At 45.4% G+C, this 20,193-nt stretch overlaps 1 protein-coding gene across 2 annotated transcripts in view; it reads right to left on the reverse strand.

The window, feature by feature from the left end:
• Positions 1–20,193, reverse strand: part of STON2 (stonin 2) — a 176,427-nt gene that overhangs the window by 94,269 nt on the left and 61,965 nt on the right. The window contains exon 4 of one of the 2 annotated variants that reach the window (XM_042252818.2): positions 9,478–9,672. The exons of the other annotated variant lie outside the window; for it this stretch is intronic. Within the exon in view, the coding sequence (XP_042108752.1) occupies positions 9,478–9,672 (195 nt within the window). The remainder of the gene's footprint in view (positions 1–9,477; positions 9,673–20,193) is intronic. 2 annotated transcript variants of the gene reach the window in all.

Consider the following 20,193-nt stretch of genomic DNA (forward strand, 5'->3'; position numbering starts at 1 on the left):
CCTCCTTCATTCCTGCCATTGTGCTGGAGACCAGACTGCAGGAATGATTCAAACATGGAAACATCCTTGTTGCCCTGGAGGACCTGAGCCTGTAGGGAAGTGACTTCCATACAAAGATCCCTCTACCAAAGATAGAAGAGATAGTAGACAGGCAGGGACCGGAAGTAAAGCTCGGAGAGAACCCGCTTGGGGTGGCTTTGTTGCAATGCCACACTTAGCACAAAGTAAGGACTTTGTGTAAAAAACATCACTTGAGTTTTATTTTAAACCAGCAGTAGGTTTGTCATGGGGCGGGGGGAGGGGATTAGCTACTCAGGATAAACATCAAGAGTAGAGGCAGGGAGGTGGAACATGTTGAAGCGTAACAGGGGAAACCATGTGATAGGGACTCTGTCCCTTCTAAACACTAAACGTCTGTTTCTAAAAGTGTTGCAGCTTGTTCATTTACGGCTGCCCTGGGTCTTTGTTGCAGTGCACGGGGCACGGGCTCGTCAGTGCTGCGTGTGGGCTTTCTCTACTTGCAGTGAGTAGGCGGCTACTCCCGAGATGCGCCACTCGGGATTCTTGCTGCGGTGGCTTCTCTTGCCACGGAGCGCGGGCTCTAGAGTGGACTCGCTAGATGTGGCACATGGGCTTAGATGCCCCGTGGCATGGGGGATCTTAGATCCTGGACCTGAACCCATGTCCCCTGCACTGGCAGCTGGATTCTTCACCACTGGAGCACCAGGGGAGTCCCCTAAAGGTCTTTTGAATTTGTTCACTTCCTAACAGGGCACTGACTGAGTTCAGGGCACTAACCGAGTTCACTGCCCTAGTCCAAGCCACCATGTGCGTTACCTGGATGACAGCAGAATATTAATGCCACCATTAATACAGCCACTAATACAGTCAATAACTACCGTGCAACTAAGTTGCAATGAGATAAATGATACTTTGAGATAATCTGTCAAAACTTCTACTGTGCTACGGAAACATCTGCGATTTCTGTGGATGATTAAGAGGTACTGCAAATGCTACTACAGTGCGCTCCCTGCACTCATAAATGAAGGAAAGGCTCCTTTTACTAACCTCCCTTGAGGTGAGAGACAATAACAACCTATTATCCAAGGTCATGTGCTCAGTCACTCAGGCCTATCGGACTCTCTGCTACCCCAAGGACTGTAGCCCGCCAGGCTCCTCCGTCCATGGGATTCTCCAGGCAAGAACACTGGAGTGGGTTGCCATTTCCTCCTCCAGGGGATCTTCCCGACCCAGGGATCAAACCCGCATCTCCTGCATTGCAGGTGGATTCTTTACCACTGAGCTATCAGGGGAGCCCCATCCAAGTTCATGGACTCTTCCAATTCTAAGTGGCATCTAGTTTAGATCATCTGTTTGGCACTGGAAGAACACAGCCTCTTAAGTTCTGCCCTGTAGGACTGGGTGCCGCAAGGTGGTCCTTGCAGAGAGCTCTGCTACCGGACGGGCGGAGCTGCACCGCGTCAACAAGCCTGGACATCAATCAGAATTCCGTCACTTAACTAATGTGTGCCTCTGGGAGTCATCATCTGTAAAGCTGAAGATCACAACACTACACAGAACACCTCAGAAGGTAATCAACAAAAGGCATTGCAGTCGTCACTTCCTCTTCAGGACTAGTGCATTAGCAGTTCTAAAGGGGATTTGCAAAATCTCTGGTTGGAGGTCACAGTTTTTCGTTTGTTCGTTTACCAAGTAGCTGTAAAAGATCTGGTTTAGATCATCTGTATGGAGCACAATATCTGAAACTCTGACACTTCTGAGATTTTGCTTTACACCGATGGTTCAATAGTCACAAGGACTATCACAGAAAAACTTTCCCCAAATCACCTTCTTTGCACTCTCTGACATATTCTGGGTAAGTGAGATTCTGAGATACCAAACAGAGAGAGAATCCCCCACTGCACACATATACACTCACATACAATTTAAAACATCCTTGTTGTTGTTCTTTAGTCACTGAAGTTGTGTCTGACTCTTGCAACCCTATGGATGGTAGCTAATCAGGCTCCTCCATCCATGGGATTCTCCAGGCAAGAATACTAGAGTGGGTTGTCATTTCCTTCTCCAGGGGATCTTCCTGACCCAAGCATCAAACCTTTGTCTCCTGCATTGGTAAATGGATTCTGTACTACTGAGCCACCTGGGAAGCCCAAAAGCTGATAATAAGATCCAAATAAGAACTGGAAAACAAAATGAATGGATACCACTGGATAAATGTCTAACATTTGAAAACACAGGGGAAAAAAGTCATCTTTTCACAATAGCTGTAACTATTTGTTTTCTTTTACTTCTTCCCTGTTATAAAATTACACTTCAATTAGCAAACACACTTAAGCCTAGATAATTGGAGAGTCGGATTGGGAACACAGGCCTTCCAGCCCTTTATCAGAATAGTTAATTTATTCTATGAGGATCCACTGGGTAATTTCAATGTGCCAGGCACACTATGGGAATATAAAATGAATAGGATGTGGTTCCAGCTTTCAAAAAGGTCTCAGTCTAGTGGGGACTCCTGAACAAGTCATCGCCATCCGGTGAGATTGACCCAGACGGAGGTTTGTACACAGCCCCTGGGACGTAGAGGAAGCAGTGCCAGGTCCCAGGAGGGCTGTCGGCAACCCCTGTCCACGCTCACTGCATCCACAAACACTAGCCTCTCATTGCCAGGCACCGGTTGGGGAAACGGAGGACAGAGACTGGGATTGAATCCCAATGCTACCTTCAGAGTTATGTGTCTTTGGCCAGATGATTTCATATCTTTAGCCATGTTTCTGCATCTATAAAATGAAATAGTAATATCTACTTCAGTTCAGTTGCTCAGTCATGTTCGACTCTTGATGACCCCATGAACCGCAGCACGCCTGTCTATCACCAACTCCTAGAGTTCATCCAAACCCATGTCCATCGAGTCTGTGATGCTATCCAACCATCTCATCCTCTGTCATCCCCTTCTCCTCCTGCCCTCAATCTTTCTCAGCATCAGGGTCTTTTCAAATGAGTCAGCTCTTCGCATCAGCTGGCCAAAGTATTGGAGTTTCAGCTTCAACATCAGTCCTTCCAATGAACACCCAGGACTGGTCTCCTTTAGGATGGACTGGTTGGATCTCCTTGCAGTCCAAGGGACTCTCAAGAGTCTTCTCCAACACCACAGTTCAAAAGCATCAATTCTTCAGCGCTCAGCTTTCTTTATAGTCCAGCTCTCACATCCACACATGACCACTGGAAGAACCATAGCCTTGACTAGACGGATCTAAAAGATTGTAAAGATTAAATGTGTGTGTACGTGTGTGTAACAGACTAGATGTTTTGTAGATGAAAACTAATTTCTGGCACACACTAGTTGCTCTATAGATAAAAACTATTTTTAAAGTTATATATAATAATCCTTTCAAAGGCAAAAATTTGTCTGCAGATTATCCATTCTTCATAGACAGATGTCATATATCTTACTCTTCTCTATATTTGCAATGACAGGTAAAATACCAGTTTTACTCAAAAAAAAGTTTGTATTTCTGAGAAACTTTTGAACCTCTCTGGAGAAACTTTCAAAGAAAGCAATCATCAGAATTTTAAAATACCGATTTAAATCCAAAATGTACAACCTAATGGAAACAAACCATTGCACGGGTGGGGGCGGGGCGGGGAAGCAGGTACAATCTGTTTGTACGCCATATACTAAGTTAATCGTAAAAATGCATTCCAGTATACACTGTGTGTGAGTGTGTCCTAAGTCGCTTCTGTTGTGTTCAAGCATGTGCAACCCTATGGACTGCAGGCCACCAGGCTCCTATGTCCGTGGGATTCTCCAGGCAAGAACACTGCAGTGGTTTGCCATGCCCTCCTCCAGGGGATTTTCCTGACCCAGGGATTGAACCCACATCTCTTACATCTGTATTGGTGCGAAGGTTCTTCACCACTGCTGCTGCTGCTTCTAAGTCGCTTCAGTCGCGTCCGACTCTTCGCGACCCCATGGACTGCAGCCCACCAGGCTCCTCTGTCCGTGGGATTCTCCAGGCAAGAGTACTGGAGTGGGGTGCCATTGCCTTCTAGGTGTACACAAATACTGTTTGATTCTACTGATTCTACTTATATGAGGTACTTAGAATAGTCAAATTCATAGAGTCAGAAAGTACATTGGTAGATACCGGGGTCGGGGGCTGGGGAGTTGGTACTTAATGGGGACTGAGTTTCAGATTAGGAAGATGAAAAATTCAGGAGATGGATGACGCTGAGAGTTGCACAACAATGTGAGTGAACTTTGTGCCACTGAACTGTACCAATAAATATGGTTAAAGTAATGTGTTTTACATCATGTGACTTCTACCCTCCCCCCAAAAAAGAATTTAAAACAGAAGAACATCAAAGATCCTGGGCATCCTAAGAACAGAAATGGGGACAAATTTACATTTGGTAATGAAAGAGAAAGGCTTCCCTGATAGCTTCCCTGGTGGCTCAGATGGTAAAGAATCCACCTGCAATGCGGGAGACTTGGGTTTAATCCCTGGGTTGGGAAGATCCCCTGGAAGAAGGCATGGCAACCCACTCCAGTATTCTGGCCTGGAGAATCCTGGCAAAGAGTTGGACAAGACTGAGCGACTTTCACTTTCAATGAAAGAGAAAAAGATGTAGTTTGTTTAAAAGTATGTTCTACTGTCCTTTAATCTAGAGACTAATACTCAAGAGGAATATGAATTATCACTGATATTTGTAGCTGGGTAAAGAATTTCTAAATAAGTTAACTCATTTTGTCTTCCACACAAAATATATTCAAGGTGAAAAGAAAATCATAAAATACAAATGTGCCTTAGGAATAACCAGAATCGTGGACTTGGCTAATGGCACAGTGGATAAGAGTTCGCCTGCTCATGCAGGGGTCACAGATTCGACCCACATGCTGCAAGCGGGAGGAGTCCAAAAGCCACAACTAGAGAGTGCTCCCCACTCACTGCAACTAGAAAAAGTCTGTGTGCAGCAACAAAGACCCAGAGCAGTCAAAAATAAGTTTATAATAAATCAAAAATTAAAAAAAAGAATAACCAGCACCCCCTGTAGCTCCATCAAGTTTACTGGGACTCTGGGCCCCTGAACCTAGTGTTCCACCAGCGGCAGCAGGATTATGAGAAAGCAGGCAACAGAGAAACATGTTACATCCTGCAAAGAGGCACACAGCCCCTGTGATGTTTTCACACCATCCTTAACTAGTCATTGAAAAGAGAAACGTTCGGAGCATCTAAGAAATGCTTGTCACAAAAAAAGTGAACTTTCCAGTCCAAAGCTTTCTACCCATCTTAAACATTTGTGTCTGAGAAAAGAAAAAGTCCAAAATCCCTCGGGATATCCTACTGCTCTGGCAGAATTCCACTGTGATCAGTTAAATGCAAATAAATCAAGAACATCTGGTCTACATTTATTTTAAAGCCCACAAGGGCTTTAAATACAAAGAATGTTTGGCAAAATGTAGTCTTGAGTCTATTGAATGAGAATTTTTAAAAAGGCCAAAAGGTATAGCAGAGCGTGAGACAAAGTAGAGCGACCTTTGCAAATCCAGAGAAGTTTGTCCAAGTATTTCCTTCTGGTTTCTCTAGATTCCCAACACTTTGGCAATGGCATGTGCTTCCAGCTCAAATCTGCGAATTCATGTATGTTTGGGTTTCTGTACTTTGAGATCTGACCAGGTAACCAGGTAGGCACTGTGGATGAACGGAAGACCAAATTTATTTGAATACATATATAAACATAGGTGTGTGTGTACATACATACATTGCTGCTGTTTAGTTGCTACTGCTACTGCTAAGTCACTTCAGTCGTGTCCGACTCTGTGCGACCCACCGGACTCCCCCGTCCCTGGGATTCTCCAGGCAAGAACACTGGAGTGGGTTGCCACTTCCTTCTCCAATAAATGAACATGAAAAGTGAAAGTGAAGTCGCTCAGTAGTGTCCCACTGCTAGCGACCCCATGTACTGCAGCCTACCAGGCTCCTCCGTCCATGGGATTTGCCAGGCAAGAGTACTGGAGTGGGTTGCCATTGCCTTCTCCCGTTTAGTTGCTAAGTCGTGTCCAACTCTCTCGTGACCCCATAGCCACCAAGGAAGCTTGGGTATACACGTATACACACACAAATATAAATTACACACACATGTAGATCCATACATAAACATATATCATTTCAGGATTCTTCAAAATCTTTAATAAGCTAATACATGCTATGACTCTATCTTTAATAAGCTAATACATGTTACGACTCTCTGGAGAATCCAGCCTTCTGGTTTTTCTTAAGGTGCTGCATGGGACACACTTGGGCTTCCCTGGTGGCTCAGATGGTAAAGAATCTGCCTGCAATACAGGAAGACCTGGGTTCAGTCCCTGGGTTGGGAAGATCACCTTGAGAAGAGAATGGCAGCCCATTCCAGTATTCTTGCCTGGAGAATTCCATGGACAGAGGGGCCCGGTGGGCTACGGTCGATGGGGTCTCAAAGGGTCAGACATGACTGAGCAACTAACACACACACGTGGACACACCTGGGAGAAATGCTAGACTCTCAGACCCACGTGGGATACAGATGTCTGGGATGCAGGAGTCTCACCACCTGCAATCCTACTCCTATCATCCAAGGAGCCATTCAACAGACAAGTATTAAACACCTGCTGTGTGCTTAACTCAGGATGACACGCCTCCGTTTGCACACAGGACCGAGCATTCTATTCCCACGCTAAACCCAACACCTTTCCTGTGCATAAAACAAAACCAAAATGCAGACCCACCACTTGACAGCAGCCTGTGCGACGGCGAACGTTTCTGTATTTTATCTTCCCTGGGTTGCCATGGACTTCCGAGGCAGAATGCTGATTTTTTATTTCTTGGCCCCTCTGACTGTTTATCAACTCAGGTAAAACTAGCGGCCTTACAGAGCTACTCTGACTGCTGAAGACAACAGGGTGTGCCTGTCATCTGGCGGAAGGGGACCCTGGAGGGACAGGGTGTTACTGGGGGATCTGGCCTGTTCCCACCTGTACCATCTGCACCGGCAAGTCGAACCCCAGAGCAGACATCCACACGGCTCTCCAGCTCTGCCCTCAGCCTGTGATTTAACCAAGGTGAGGGGATTTGGGGGATGTTTGCCTTCCTCCTCCTAATTATCCCCTTGGTAGAAAATGACAAGAGAGGGGTAGGCTGATCACAGAGTCTCTCTTCCACAATTACAGTGGGAATCGGGGGCTGCCCGGAGACGCTGCCAACCCACTACAGAACAGCTGCCCTGGGGGGCAAGGAAGGGGCAAGGCTTGCTGTGCAGGGTACAGAGCAACAGAGCCAAAGTAAGCTGGCCGGGCCCACCCGAGGCCACCGCGATCCCACTTCACACAGGAGAGGGACCACGAGCATCAGCCTCGCCCCATCCCATTCTCCACTTGTTCACCTCACCCCTCACCCCAAAGCCATTCTCCACCCCCCGACACCTGCTGTGTGGTCTGGCGGCTGACCGCTACGAGCTCTTGCGTTCTTTGGTTTCTGATGAGGTCTGCCAATGGGAGGGCCAGCACAAGTTTGGGGGGGTTATTTCCCTCACCCTCCCCAATTCACCGAGCCCCTGGCATGGGTGCTATTCTTGCAACCTATGGGATAGCCCCTGTCTCGTGACTCTAAGCTCTTGCTGCCTCTGTAAGCAGTCCTTGCATTAAACTCCCTTCAGATGAACCCCTTTGAGGGCACCATCCACTTCCTGCCAGGACCCCAACCAAAAGACAGGGCGGAGGCCTTCTCTACAAAAAGGTAGATACTGAACACAATTATAAGCTTTGGGGACCGATGAGCAACGTTCAGGTCAGCCTAGAACTCTGATCTTCATCATCTGAACCTCTAGGAATGAAAGCAATTTTCACTTAAGAGGAGACTGAAAAAAATCAACCTGAGTCCAGCGATTTTGACTCATCCTGCAGTGAGGAGCCCACCTCTACTTCTTTTAAGCAACCAGAACCCTGGGGCAGGAGAGGGAGGAAATTTTCCTCGATGAGCCTTTATTCTGTGTCAGGCATTGTGTAATTGTTATGCGTAAACTGTCTCACTTGGGCTGAGTAGTAATTTGGCAGAGGTAAGTACTATTCTTATGGCCATTTTTCAGATGGGGAGAATGAGTCCTAAAGCTATTAAGAATCTTGCCTGAGGTCACAACAGCCGAAGGAGGACACAAACCTGAGCAGTCTGACTCCAGCGTCTGTGTGCTCTCAGCAAATACATTGCATGCCTCCTCCTCCAGGGGAAGGCTGGACCAGGAGATTGGGAGCAAGGAGAGGCGAAGGGAGCCCAGCACGGCCTCAGCTTCTGACATCCCATCCACGAGACGCTCCCATCCATGAAATGATCCCCGTGGGGGAGATGGGTGCATATTCCAGCCACAGACCAAGAACATCAGTCACAGAGCATCAACCAGAACTGAGAGGATGTCAGAGCAAACAAAATGCGATAAAGAACTGTGGCTTCTTCAGAAAGAGATCATCATAAACCAGGATTCCTTGCAATATTATCAAATACCAAACCAAATCCTGTCTGAACCCTTTAGTCTGCAAGAGGGATCACTCTCTCCACTTGTGGAAACCCCCAGGAGCACACAGCATGAGGACAAATGTTACCTGAAATTTGAAAATGGATCCAGACACACATTCCCAAAGGATAGGTTTGAGAAGGAGAAACAAATATTGCCGGACATCCTGGGTAAATTCATCTACAGAGAAACCATTAGTAACTCTATTCCTTTCAAAGGAAGGCAATCCCTGGGGCCAAATGGCCTAAACCCTAAGCAAAGGCAACGTCCTTCCAATGCTGTTGTAAACTCAAGCCACAATCCAGAGCTTAGGGACAGGCCAGCAACCTCTACCTGCAAAGCTAGCAAGCATCCACCTTATACACCTACCGGAAATGCTATAAATGAGAACATGGGATGTTTCAGACTGATGCACAGCTAGCTCAGTATTCAGGCACAAAAGAATAAACAGAACAACAAACTTATCTGCAGCCTGGACACAGCGGCTGCAGCCCGATTCTCATTCCGCTTCACACAGCGTTCACTTTTTTCTCTGCTTAAATCTAACCTCCCTTTGCAGAACAGGGGAGGTGCGTAGGTGGTGGGATGAAAGCTTCAGCCTTGCGCACATCACACACCGTTCAGTTACCCAAGGAGAAAACAAGCCGACAGGGAACTGTGCTTGAACAGAACAGTCAGAAGACAGCCCCTTAAGACAGCATGGCAAGTGGTTTCCCAGGTGTGCGAACCTGCCAACCAACCAGCCAGTCTGTGTGCATGTGTTTTCCCCAACACAATTCTGAAACACCGAGGGCTCTGGCTTTCTCCACTGGATGACTACGCCTGACATCATTCTGCAAACAAAGCTGGCTGCAGAGATTTGATGAGAGGCAACCAAAAGTGACTTGCAGAACCCTCTGGCCTGGGGCTCCCTCTTACCTGTTGAGTCGGCCCCCGAAGCCAGGCCACTCTGCTCCCCAGCACTGACGACCTGCAGGTCTGTGTATGAGGGGCCAAAACTAGGACTACTGGTGTCTTCAGAATGTGTGGTCCAGCTGCTCTCGGAGGGCAGAGGGCATCTCCCCAGGGAGTCGAAGGAAGGGCAGATCCAGCAGGGCGTGGTCAGTGATGTGGCTGGGGACAAACCAAAAGCATCCAGGGTAAACAGCTGCACTCTGCTCGTCTTTAGCGCTTGTCTGACTTTGATGTTGCTCTGATCCTATGACATCTCAACAACCGTACAAGTCAAGGAAGGAGAGGAAGTGTCACTCCTGACACAGACAGGGAAAACTAAGTGACCGAGACCCCACCAGCAAGTCGTGCTCAAAACCGGTGTTATAACTAAAGTCTCAGGACCCTCAAATAGAAAATTCGCTCTTTAAAGAACATGTGCGATTTTAGGCTCTACTTGTATTTGTTCATCTTCTTTAAGATTTGTCTTGGAGTACAGTTGCTCCACAATGTTGCGTTAGGTTCTGCTACACAGCAAAATGAATCGGCCATACACGCACATGTATCCCTCTGCTTTTGGATTTCCCTCCCAGTTAGGTCACCGCAGCTCATTACGTCGAGTTCCTTGGGCTATCCAGTATGTTCCCCTCAGGTGTCTATTTCATACATTAGGCTGTACTTAGATTTCTAACCTAGGTTGCCCCTTCATTCAGATCCAACGTGCACGCAGTTTCACCCTTACCCTTACATTTCCCTCCATTTTTAGTGGCACGCCAGCCATCTCAAGAAAACTCACCAACCTGCACTGCAAAATTTGAGCTAGATTGGGTTAAGGGGCAGGAACTTGAATATATACGTATTTGCCTAGAAATGCGATGTGTGTCTGCTTGCCTTGAGTTTGACTGTAACTGGAGTCTGCAGTCTGTTACAAATACAAATTGAGATCTACCAGGGCTGCTGACCTGCTGAACAATGAAAAATACCTTTAATGGGGAAGTGCACAGGATCTGGCTTTATCTCTGTAACCCTACACACCGAATTCAGCAAAAACCATTTTGCAGAGTCCCTTTCTTGAGTTTCCTGATGTTCCTAAGTTGTTTTTGCTCAGTTGCCTGTCACATGGCTTCTCCATGCTGTTTCCTGAGAGGCTTATTGCAAGGTCACTGACAAATACTGAAAGCAAGTGCTGAAAAAACTGAGGACAGGGAAGGAAGAATGAAAAAGAAAGAAACTCAGCTTAATGTCTTTGACATTCACTGACACGGTTGAACGTATCAGTGCTTCATTCCTTTTTATTGCTGCACAGTCTTTCATGGTATGGATGTACTACAGGTAGTCCTCCATTCATCGGCCAAAGGACACCTGGGCTGTTTCCAGTCCTTGGCTCTTATAAATAAAGGTGCTATGAACATTCATGTACAGATTCTTGTACGAACATAAGATTCAATTTCACTGGGATAAACACCCAAGAGTACCGTTTCTTAGTTATATGGTAACTGCATGCTTAGTTTTATAAGAACCTACCAAACAGTTTTCCAAAGATGCTGGACCATTTAACATTCCCATCAGCATATGTGAATGTCTCCTTATTTTCTTAACAGGGTCTTTGCAAAGCAAACATTTAAAAAGTTTTACAAGTCTTTAACCAGCAAGAAAACAATATAGCATCTATAAAAGCAACACAAAATACGAAGCATATGCAGTAATAAATTTAACAAAAGAGGGGCAAAGCCCCAGAGGAGACACTTGTAAAGTTAAGAGACCGCAGAGAGGATCTACATAGATGGAGAGATTCTATATCCATTGACTGAAAGAACTGATGATGAAAAGATGCTTGTTGCTGTTTTGTGGCTCAGTCGTGTCCAGCTCTTTGTGATCCGATGGACTGCAGCCTGCCAGGCTCCTCTGTCCTTAGAGTTTTCCAGGCAAGAATACTGGAGTGGGTTGCCACTTCTTTTTTCAGGGGACCTTCTCCACCCAGGGATTGAATCTGTGTCTCCTGCTTTGGCAGGTGGATTCTTTACCACTGAGCCACCAGGGAAGCCCTTGTAAAGATGTTAATTCTCCCTAAACTGGATTATAGAATTTTGCACTCTCAATCAAAATCCTGCTGCTGCTGCTAAGTTGTGTCAGTCGTGTCCGACTCTGTGCGACCCCATAAACAGCAGCCCACCAGGCTCCCCCATCCCTGGGATTCTCCAGGCAAGAACACTGGAGTGGGGTGCCATTTCCTTCTCCAATCCATGGCTTTTTTCCCCTCTTAGTAAGCAGTAAGCAGAATTACACAATTTAGATATGAATGAAATCAAAATTTTAATAATATAAATGCATTTTAAAATACACATTAAAATAAATGATAGAAAAAACGCTACTATAAGAAAAAAGTGAAATTAGACTCCAACTTCACTATACAGAAAAATCAATTCTAAGTGGGCTGAATGTCAAAGTGTGAAAGCCTACATAAGATGTTCTTTAGAAGGCATATATTGGGTTGGCCAAAAAGATCTATTACAGCTTATGGAAAAATCCAGCAGACGTTTTGGCCAACCAAACAGCTTAATGTGGTCATGATTTTGGAGGTAGTGAAAGATTTTCTTTACTGAGACCAAAACAGCACCAAGCATAAAAGAAAAACAAACAAATTTCATATCATTAAAATTAAGAACTTCGTTTCACTAAAAGTCACCATAAGGAGTAAAAGGGGGTGTCCCCAAAGACTCAGCAGGTAAAGAATCTGCCTGCAGTGCAGGAGACACAGGAGACTAGGGTTTGATCCCTGGGTGAGGAAGATCCTCTGGAGAAGGAAATGGCAACCCACCCCAGTATTCTTGCCTGGGAAATCCCAGGGACAGAGGAACCTGGGGGGCTACAGTCCATGGGGTCACAAAACAGTTGAAAACGACTGAGCTACTAAGCACACACGAAGAGTAAAAAGACTACCCACAGGGTGGGAGATGATATCTGCCACACATTGTGTCTACAAGGAACTCCTAGAAATCAGCAAGAAAAAGGGAAATACCATCAAAAAATACTCTCAAATAGGCATTTTATGAAAGGAAAAAACTAAATGGAAAAAAAAGTAAAAAAAAGAAACACACCAAACTCAACCTCATTAGTAATCTGGGAAATGCAGATTAAAACCACATGAGCTACCATTGGTCTTCACCCTTCCCTTCCTCCCTGCCTCCTCGTGACAAAAACAGTGAAACATGACTATCCCAGTGTAGTCAGGGCAGTGGAGCCACGGCAGCTTTTCTGTGTGGCTGGTAGGAAAGTAAACTGGAAGCACCGCAGACAACGGGTTGCTGTTAGTCATCTGATCGAGTGGAAGATAAACACCTCCTGCAGCACACAGCAGTTCTCAGATGTTTTTAAACATGAGAATCACTTGCACTTACACGTGTTCACTAGGATAGGAAGGCTCATTGAAAAGGCAAAACGCATGCTCACAGAAACACGTTCCTAACTGCCCCAAAGTAGATTGACTCCAATATCCATCACACAGCACGGGTAAATGAACTGTGGAATATTACTAAGATGGAATGGGCTTCCCTGGTGGCTCAGCTGGTAAAGAATCTGCCTGCAATGCAGGAGACCCCAGTTCGATTCCTGGTTGGGAAGATCTGCTGGAGAAGGGATAGGCGACCCACTCCAATATTTTGGGGCTTCCCCTATGGCTCAGCTGGTAAAGAATCCACCCACAATGCGGGAGACCTGGGCTTGATCCCTGGGTTGGGAAGATTCCCTGGAGGAGGGCATGGCAACCCACTCCAGTATTCTGGCCTGGAGAATTCCATGGACTGTGTAGTCCATGGGGTCGCAAAGACTCAGGCACAACTGAGAGACTTCCACTTTCACTAAGATGGAATATACTGCAATAAACACTATACCTACAGGTAATGAAATGGAAAAACCTTATAAATAAAGTGTAAAAGGAGTCAGCCACAGAATAATACATACTGTATTATTCCACTTACATAAGGTTCACAAACAGATGAAATGCAGTTCTATCATTTGAGATGCATGTGTAGGAAAGCTGTTAGGAAAAGTAGAGCAGTTATCACAAAACCCAGGGAGAGGGTGACAGAGAGAGGGAAGTGGATGTCAAGAAAAAGGATGTCATGATCAGTGGGGAAACAGAGGGCTTCTGAGTGATGACAGTGTTCTATTTATTAAACTGCGTGGTGGGTTGTACTGTCGCCCTTTGTAATTTAATACACACTTTAAACGTGATCCTTTTAATAAAGCTTATTAAAGCTACATATCAAAAGACTATTCAAGAAAGGAATTTATTTTAACTATTTGTATTTTCACATTAGCTCTTATTTATTTATTTATCTGCACCAGGTCTTTGCCGTGGCACGCGGGATCTTTAGTTGCAGCGTTTGAACTTTTTTTAGTTGTGGCGTGTGGGATCTAGTTCCCTGACCAGGGATCAAACCCAGCTCCCGGGCAGTGGGAATGCAGAGCCTTAGCCACTGGACCACTAGGGAACGCCCCAGATATAGCTTCTTTACATTTGTTAGTTAACACTCTCAAATTTCCCTCGAAAGAAAAACTAAGAATAATAAAGCTGGGAGAAGACTCTTGAGAGTCCCCTGGGCTGTAAGGAGATCAAACCAGTCAATCCTAAAGGAAATCAACCCTGAATATTCATTGGAAGGACTGATGCTGAAGCTGCAACTCCAATACTTTGGCCACCTGCTGCAAAGAGCCGACTCATTGGAAAAGACCCTGATGCTGGGAAAGATTGAAGGCAGGAGGAGAAGAGGCAATAGAGGATGAGATGGCTGGATGGCATCACTGACTCAATGGATATGAATTTGAGCAAACTCTGGGAGATGGTGGAGGACACAGGAGCCTGGCGTGCTGCAGTCCGTGCGGTCATGAAGAGTCAGACATGACTGAGCGACTGAACAACAAAAATCAAAGTAGCTGGGAGAGGCGATGTCTCTATATCCCACCATCTGTTCTCATTTGATCTCATACACTTTACTTATCAGCTTAGCAAATTTGAATATATCATGGTATTTAGTTTCTGGACTGAATATCCTCAGGCCACAAGATCCGTTGAACAGTGAGAGAAAGTTCTCAGTCTGGAATTGACTCTTCTCCCAGAGGAAGACCAGACCTCTGACCGCCAGGCTGGTGAGCAGCAGGTTGCTGTCATCATGATGCTTCACATCTGATCCGCAAGGAATACAGAGAAACAAAGACAGAAATCTCCCTTCTCTCCTTTCCTATGAGGCTGTATATAAGGACTCTGGGTCCAGACTGCCTGCTGCACACAGCCCTGTAGCCTGAGGCAAGTTACTCAATACATCGGTCCTTCATCTGTAAAATGGAGCAGAAAACAGGGCCCCCCTCAAACAGATTAGGCTAATACTGATGAAGCACTTGGCAAAATGCTTGGCACAAAGGTAGTACTCCAAAAGGGTGGTTAGTCCCTCAATCTTGTCTGACTCTTTGCAACCCCATGGACTGTAGCCCGCCAGGCTCCTCTATCCATGGAATTCTCAAGGCAAGAATATTAGAGTGGGTTGCCATTCCCTTTTCCAGGAGATCTTCCGCACCCAGGGATTGAACCCAGGTCTCTTGCACTGCAGGTGGATTCTTTACTATCTGAGCCACCAGGGAAGCCCCAAACAGGGTTAAGTGGTAGTTGCTACTTCAAGACATAAACTTATATCCAAATCTACTTGAAATCTTGACTGACATCTCTACAAGTTGGAAACCAAGTTCCTCTTCTCCCTTCCACACCAGCTCCCTCTCCCTTTCCGATGTTCAGAAGGACACCTTGATTCTTCTCACCTTTGGTCCCTCACAGCTTCCGTTAATGCTACCTTCAAAGGACACTTGGAATCCAATCACTTCCCTCCAGACTGTAGCTTCCCACCAAGCTACCACCCCAATCCCAGACCCCGTCCTCTCTGGGGTCATCTCAGTGGCTGTCCTTGATCTCCCCACTTCCCCACTTCCACTCCTCCTCAGTCTGTTCTCCACATAGCAGCCCCCCAGTGTGAACAGAATCAGCTGTGTGTGCAAGCCTAGGGCGCTCACACCACACCTTGGGTACAACCCCCCCCCCACACACACACACAGCTTTCCTCCTCGCCCACAGTCAAGGTCCACATCCTCACTGTGCCCTTAAAAACCTACGCCATCCAAGACCACACAATTTCTCTGACTCACCACCTTCTTGAACTTCTCCCCCATTCATACCACTTGAATCACACAACACAAACAGGGTCCCATCGCTTGTTGTTCCTTCCTCCTAGAAGACTCCTTCCCCAGTTTCTGCAAGGCTCAGGCCTCACTTCCCTCAAGTCTTCATGCCAAAGCTACTGCTCAGAGTGGCTCCCAGACCTTCTGTAAGTTTCACATCCTCTCTCACCCTCCTCCCTTTCTTTGCCTCGTTTTTCTCCCTGAACACGTTATCTCACACACATTCCTCTACTTCTCGATCCAGTTTCTGCTGTGGCTTCCCCCAGCAGAATGGATGAGGCAGGACTTCCCACTGTATCCCCAGTGCCTTGAATAGTGACTGGCCCAAAGTGGGGGCTCAAGGCTCCATTGGTTGAATAAATAATAAACAAGTTGTCAGGGGGTCCTTGATGGTAAAGAATTCTCAAGGCAAGAATACTAGAGTGGGTTGCCATTCCCTTCTCCAGGGGATCTTCCGCACCCAGGGATTGAACCCAGGTAAAGAATCTGCCTTGCAATGCAGGAAATGCAGGAGAGGTGGGTTCGATCCCTGGGTGAGGAACATTCCCTGGAGAAGGGAATGGCAACACACTTCAGTAGTTTTGCCTGGGAAATCCCATGGACAGAGGAGCCTGTGGGCTACAGTTCATGGAGTCCAAAAAAGTCAGACACGACTGAACAGGGCACAACAACAGGTTATCAGCTAAAACAATTAATACAGCAAATACTCTTCTCTCTCTTTATCCCCTGGGATCCTGAACAGACTGAAATTTCAAATACTTATATACACTTTGATGTCATGCCCTTTATTTATACTTTAATGTTTACTCAGTTCAGTTCAGTCGCTTACTGGTGTCTGACTTTTTGCAACCCCAAGGGCTGCAGCACACCAGGCCTCCCTGTCCATTACCAACTCCCCAAGTTTACCCAAACTCATATCCATTGAGTCAGTGATGCCATCTAATCATCTCATCCTCTGTCGTCCCCTTCTTCTCCTGCCTTCAATCTTTCCCAGCATCAGGGTCTTTTCCTATGAGTCCGTTCTTTGAATCAGGTGGCCAAAGTACTGGAGTTTCAGCTTCAACATCAATCCTTCCAGTGAATATTCAGGACTGATTTCCTTTAGGATGGACTGGTTAGATCTCCTTGCAGTCCAAGGGACTCTCAAGAGTCTTTTCCAACACCACAGTTCAAAAGCATCATTCTTCAGTGTTCAGTTTTCTTTATGGTCCAATTCTCACATCCATACATGACTACTGGAAAAACCATAGCTTTGACTAGATGGATCTTTGTTGGCAAAGTAATGTATCTGCTTTTTAAAATGCTGTCTAGATTGGTCATAGCATTTTTCTTCCAAGGAGCAAGCATCTTTTAATTTCATGGCTGCAGTCACCATCTGCAGTGATTTTGGAGCCCCCCCAAAATAAAGTCCCTCACTGTTTCCATTGTTTCCCTATCTATTTGCCATGAAGTGATGAGATCAGATGCCGTGTTCTTAGTTTTCTTAACGTTGAGTTTTAAGCCAGCTTTTAAACTCTCCTCTTTCACTTTCATCAGAGGCTCGTTAGTTCCTCTTTGATTTCTGCCATAGGGGTAGTGTCATCTGCATATCTGAGGTTACTGATATCTCTCCCAAGAATCTTGATTCCAGCTTGTGCTTCATTCAGCCTGGCATTTCACATGATGTAGTCTGCATATAAATTAAATAAGCAGGGTGACAATATACAGCCTTGACGTACTCCTTTCCCAATTTGGAACCAGTCTGTTGTTCCATGTCCAGTTCTAACTGTTGCTTCTGGACCTGCATACAGATTTCTCAGGAGGCAGGTCAGGTGGTCTGGTATTCCCATCTCTTGAAGAATTTTCCACAGTGTATTGTGATCCACACAGTCAAAGGCTTTATTGTAGTCAATAAAGCAGATGTTCTTCTGGAATTCTCTTGCTTTTTCTATGATCCAACAGATGTTGGCAATTTGATCTCTGGTTCCTCTGCCTTTCCTAAAACCAGCTTGAACATCTGAAAGTTCATGGTTCACATACTGTTGAAGGCTGGCTTGGAGAATTTTGAGCATTACTTTGCTACCATGTGAGATGACTGGAATTGTGCAGTAGTTTGAGCATTCTTTGGCATTGCCTTTCTTTGGAATTGGAATGAAGACTCACCTTTTCCAGTCCTGTGGCCACTGCTGGGTTTTCCAAATTTGCTGGCATATTGAGTGCAGCACTTCCACAGCATCGTCTTTTAGGACTTGAAATAACTCAACTGGAATTCCATCACCTCCACTAGCATTGTTTGTAGTGATGCTTCCTAAGGCCTACTTGACTTCACTTTTCAGGATGTCTGGCTCTAGGTGAATGATCACAATATCGTGGTTATCTGGGTCATGAAGATCTTTTTTGTACAGCTCTTCTGTATATTCTTGCCACCTCTTCTTAGTATCTTCTACTTCTGTTAGGTCCACACCATTTCTATCCTTTATTGTGCCCATCGTTGCATGAAATATTCCCTTGGTATCTCTCATTTTCTTGAAGAGATCTCTAGTCTTTCCCATTCTATTGTTTTCCTCTATTTCTTTGCATGGATCACCGAGGAAGACTTTCTTATCTCTCCTTGCTATTCTTTGGAACTCTGCATTCAAATGGCTATATCTTTCCTTCTCTCCTTTGCCTTTCACTTCTCTTCTTTTCTCAGCTATTTGTAAGTCCTCGTCAGACAACCATTTTGTCTTTTTGCATTGCTTTTTCTCAGGGATGGTCTTGATCCCTGCCTCCTGTTCAATGTCACGAATCTCCATCCATAATTCTTCAGGTATTCTGTCTATCAGATCTAATCCCTTGAATCTATTTCTCACTTCCACTGTATAATCATAAAGGATTTGATTTAGGTCATACCTGAATGGTCTAGTGGTTTTCCCTACTTTCTTCAATTTCAGTCTGAATTTGGCAATAAGGAATTCATGATCTGAGCCACAGTCAGCTCCTGGTCTTGTTTTTGCTGACTGTATGGAGCTTCTCCTCCTTTGGCTGCAAAGAATATAATCAGTCTGATTTCGGTATTGACCATCTGGTGATGTCCATGTGTAGAGTCTTCTCTTGTGTTGTTGGAAGAGGGTGTTTGCTATGACCAGTACATTCTCTTGGCAAAATTCTGTTAGCTTTTGCCCTGCTTCATTTTGTATTCCAAGGCCAAATTTGCAAGTTACTCCAGGTATCTCTTGACTTCCTACTTTTGCATTCCAGTCCCCTATGATGAAAAGGGCATCTTTTTTGGGTGTTAGTTCTAGAAGGTCCTATAGGTCTTCATAGAACTATTAAACTTCAGCTTCTTCAGCATTACTGGTCAGGGCATAGACTTGGATTACCGTAATATCGAATGGTTTGCCTTGGAAATGAATAGAGATAATTCTGTCATGTTTGAGATTGCACCCAAGTACTGTATTTCAGACTCTTCTGTTGATTATAAGGGCTACTCCATTTCTTCTAAGGGATTCCTGCCCACAGTAGTAGATATAATGGTCATCTGAGTTAAATTCACCCATTCCAGTCCATTTTAGTTCACTGATTCCTAAAGTGTCAGTGTTTACTCTTGCCATCTCCTGTTTGACCACTTCCAATTTACCTTGATTCATGGACCTAACATTCCAGGTTCCTATGCAATATTGCTCTTTATAGCATTGGACCTTGCTTCTATCACCAGTCACATCCACAACTGGGTGTTGTTTTTGCTTTGGCTCCATCTCTTCATTCTTTCTGGAGTTATTTCTCCACTGATCTCCAGTAGCATATTGGGCACCTACTGATCTGGGGAGTTCCTCTCTCAGTGTCCTATCATTTTGGCTTTTCATACTGTACATGGGGTTCTCAAGGCAAGAATACTTGAGTGGTTTGCCAGTCCCTTCTCCAGTGGACCATGTTTTGTCAGAACTCTCCATCATGACCCGTCCGTCTTGGGTGGCCCTACATGGCATGGCTCATAGTTTCATTGAGTTAAACAAAGCTGTGGTCCATGTGATCAGTTTCCAGAATTGCCATAACATGGTGCCACAAACTTCACTGCTTAAACAACAGGAATCAGTTGTCTCTCTCACATTGTTCTGGAGGCAAGAAGTCAGCAAAACTGGTTCTTTCTGTGTGCTGGGGGGGAAGACTCTATTCCAGACCTCTCTCTTCGACTTGTAGATGGTCATCTTCTCTTCGCAGCTCTTCAGATGACAAACTCCTCACTTTTGTGCATGTCTCCAAATTTCCCCTTTCCATTAAGTCACCTTTATTCCCCTTTCATCTGGTATTCCTTGTCCTGGGTTGCGTTCTCCAGAAGCAGCTGCTGAGATGGTATTAAGAGTTTGATATGTGTCTTAGAGAGTAATACCTTCCAGAATGTTTTTTCCTGCTCATCATCCTCTGAGATTTGAAGGCGGCCTGGGCAGAGATGCCAGGTCAGGAGAGCCAAGGTTACCCCTGCTAGAGTCTCCCACTTTCTGCTTCTAGTTAGATGTTCAC

This window comes from Ovis aries, chromosome 7 (genome assembly GCF_016772045.2).
Source record: "Ovis aries strain OAR_USU_Benz2616 breed Rambouillet chromosome 7, ARS-UI_Ramb_v3.0, whole genome shotgun sequence".
Taxonomy (NCBI): Eukaryota; Metazoa; Chordata; class Mammalia; order Artiodactyla; family Bovidae; genus Ovis; species Ovis aries.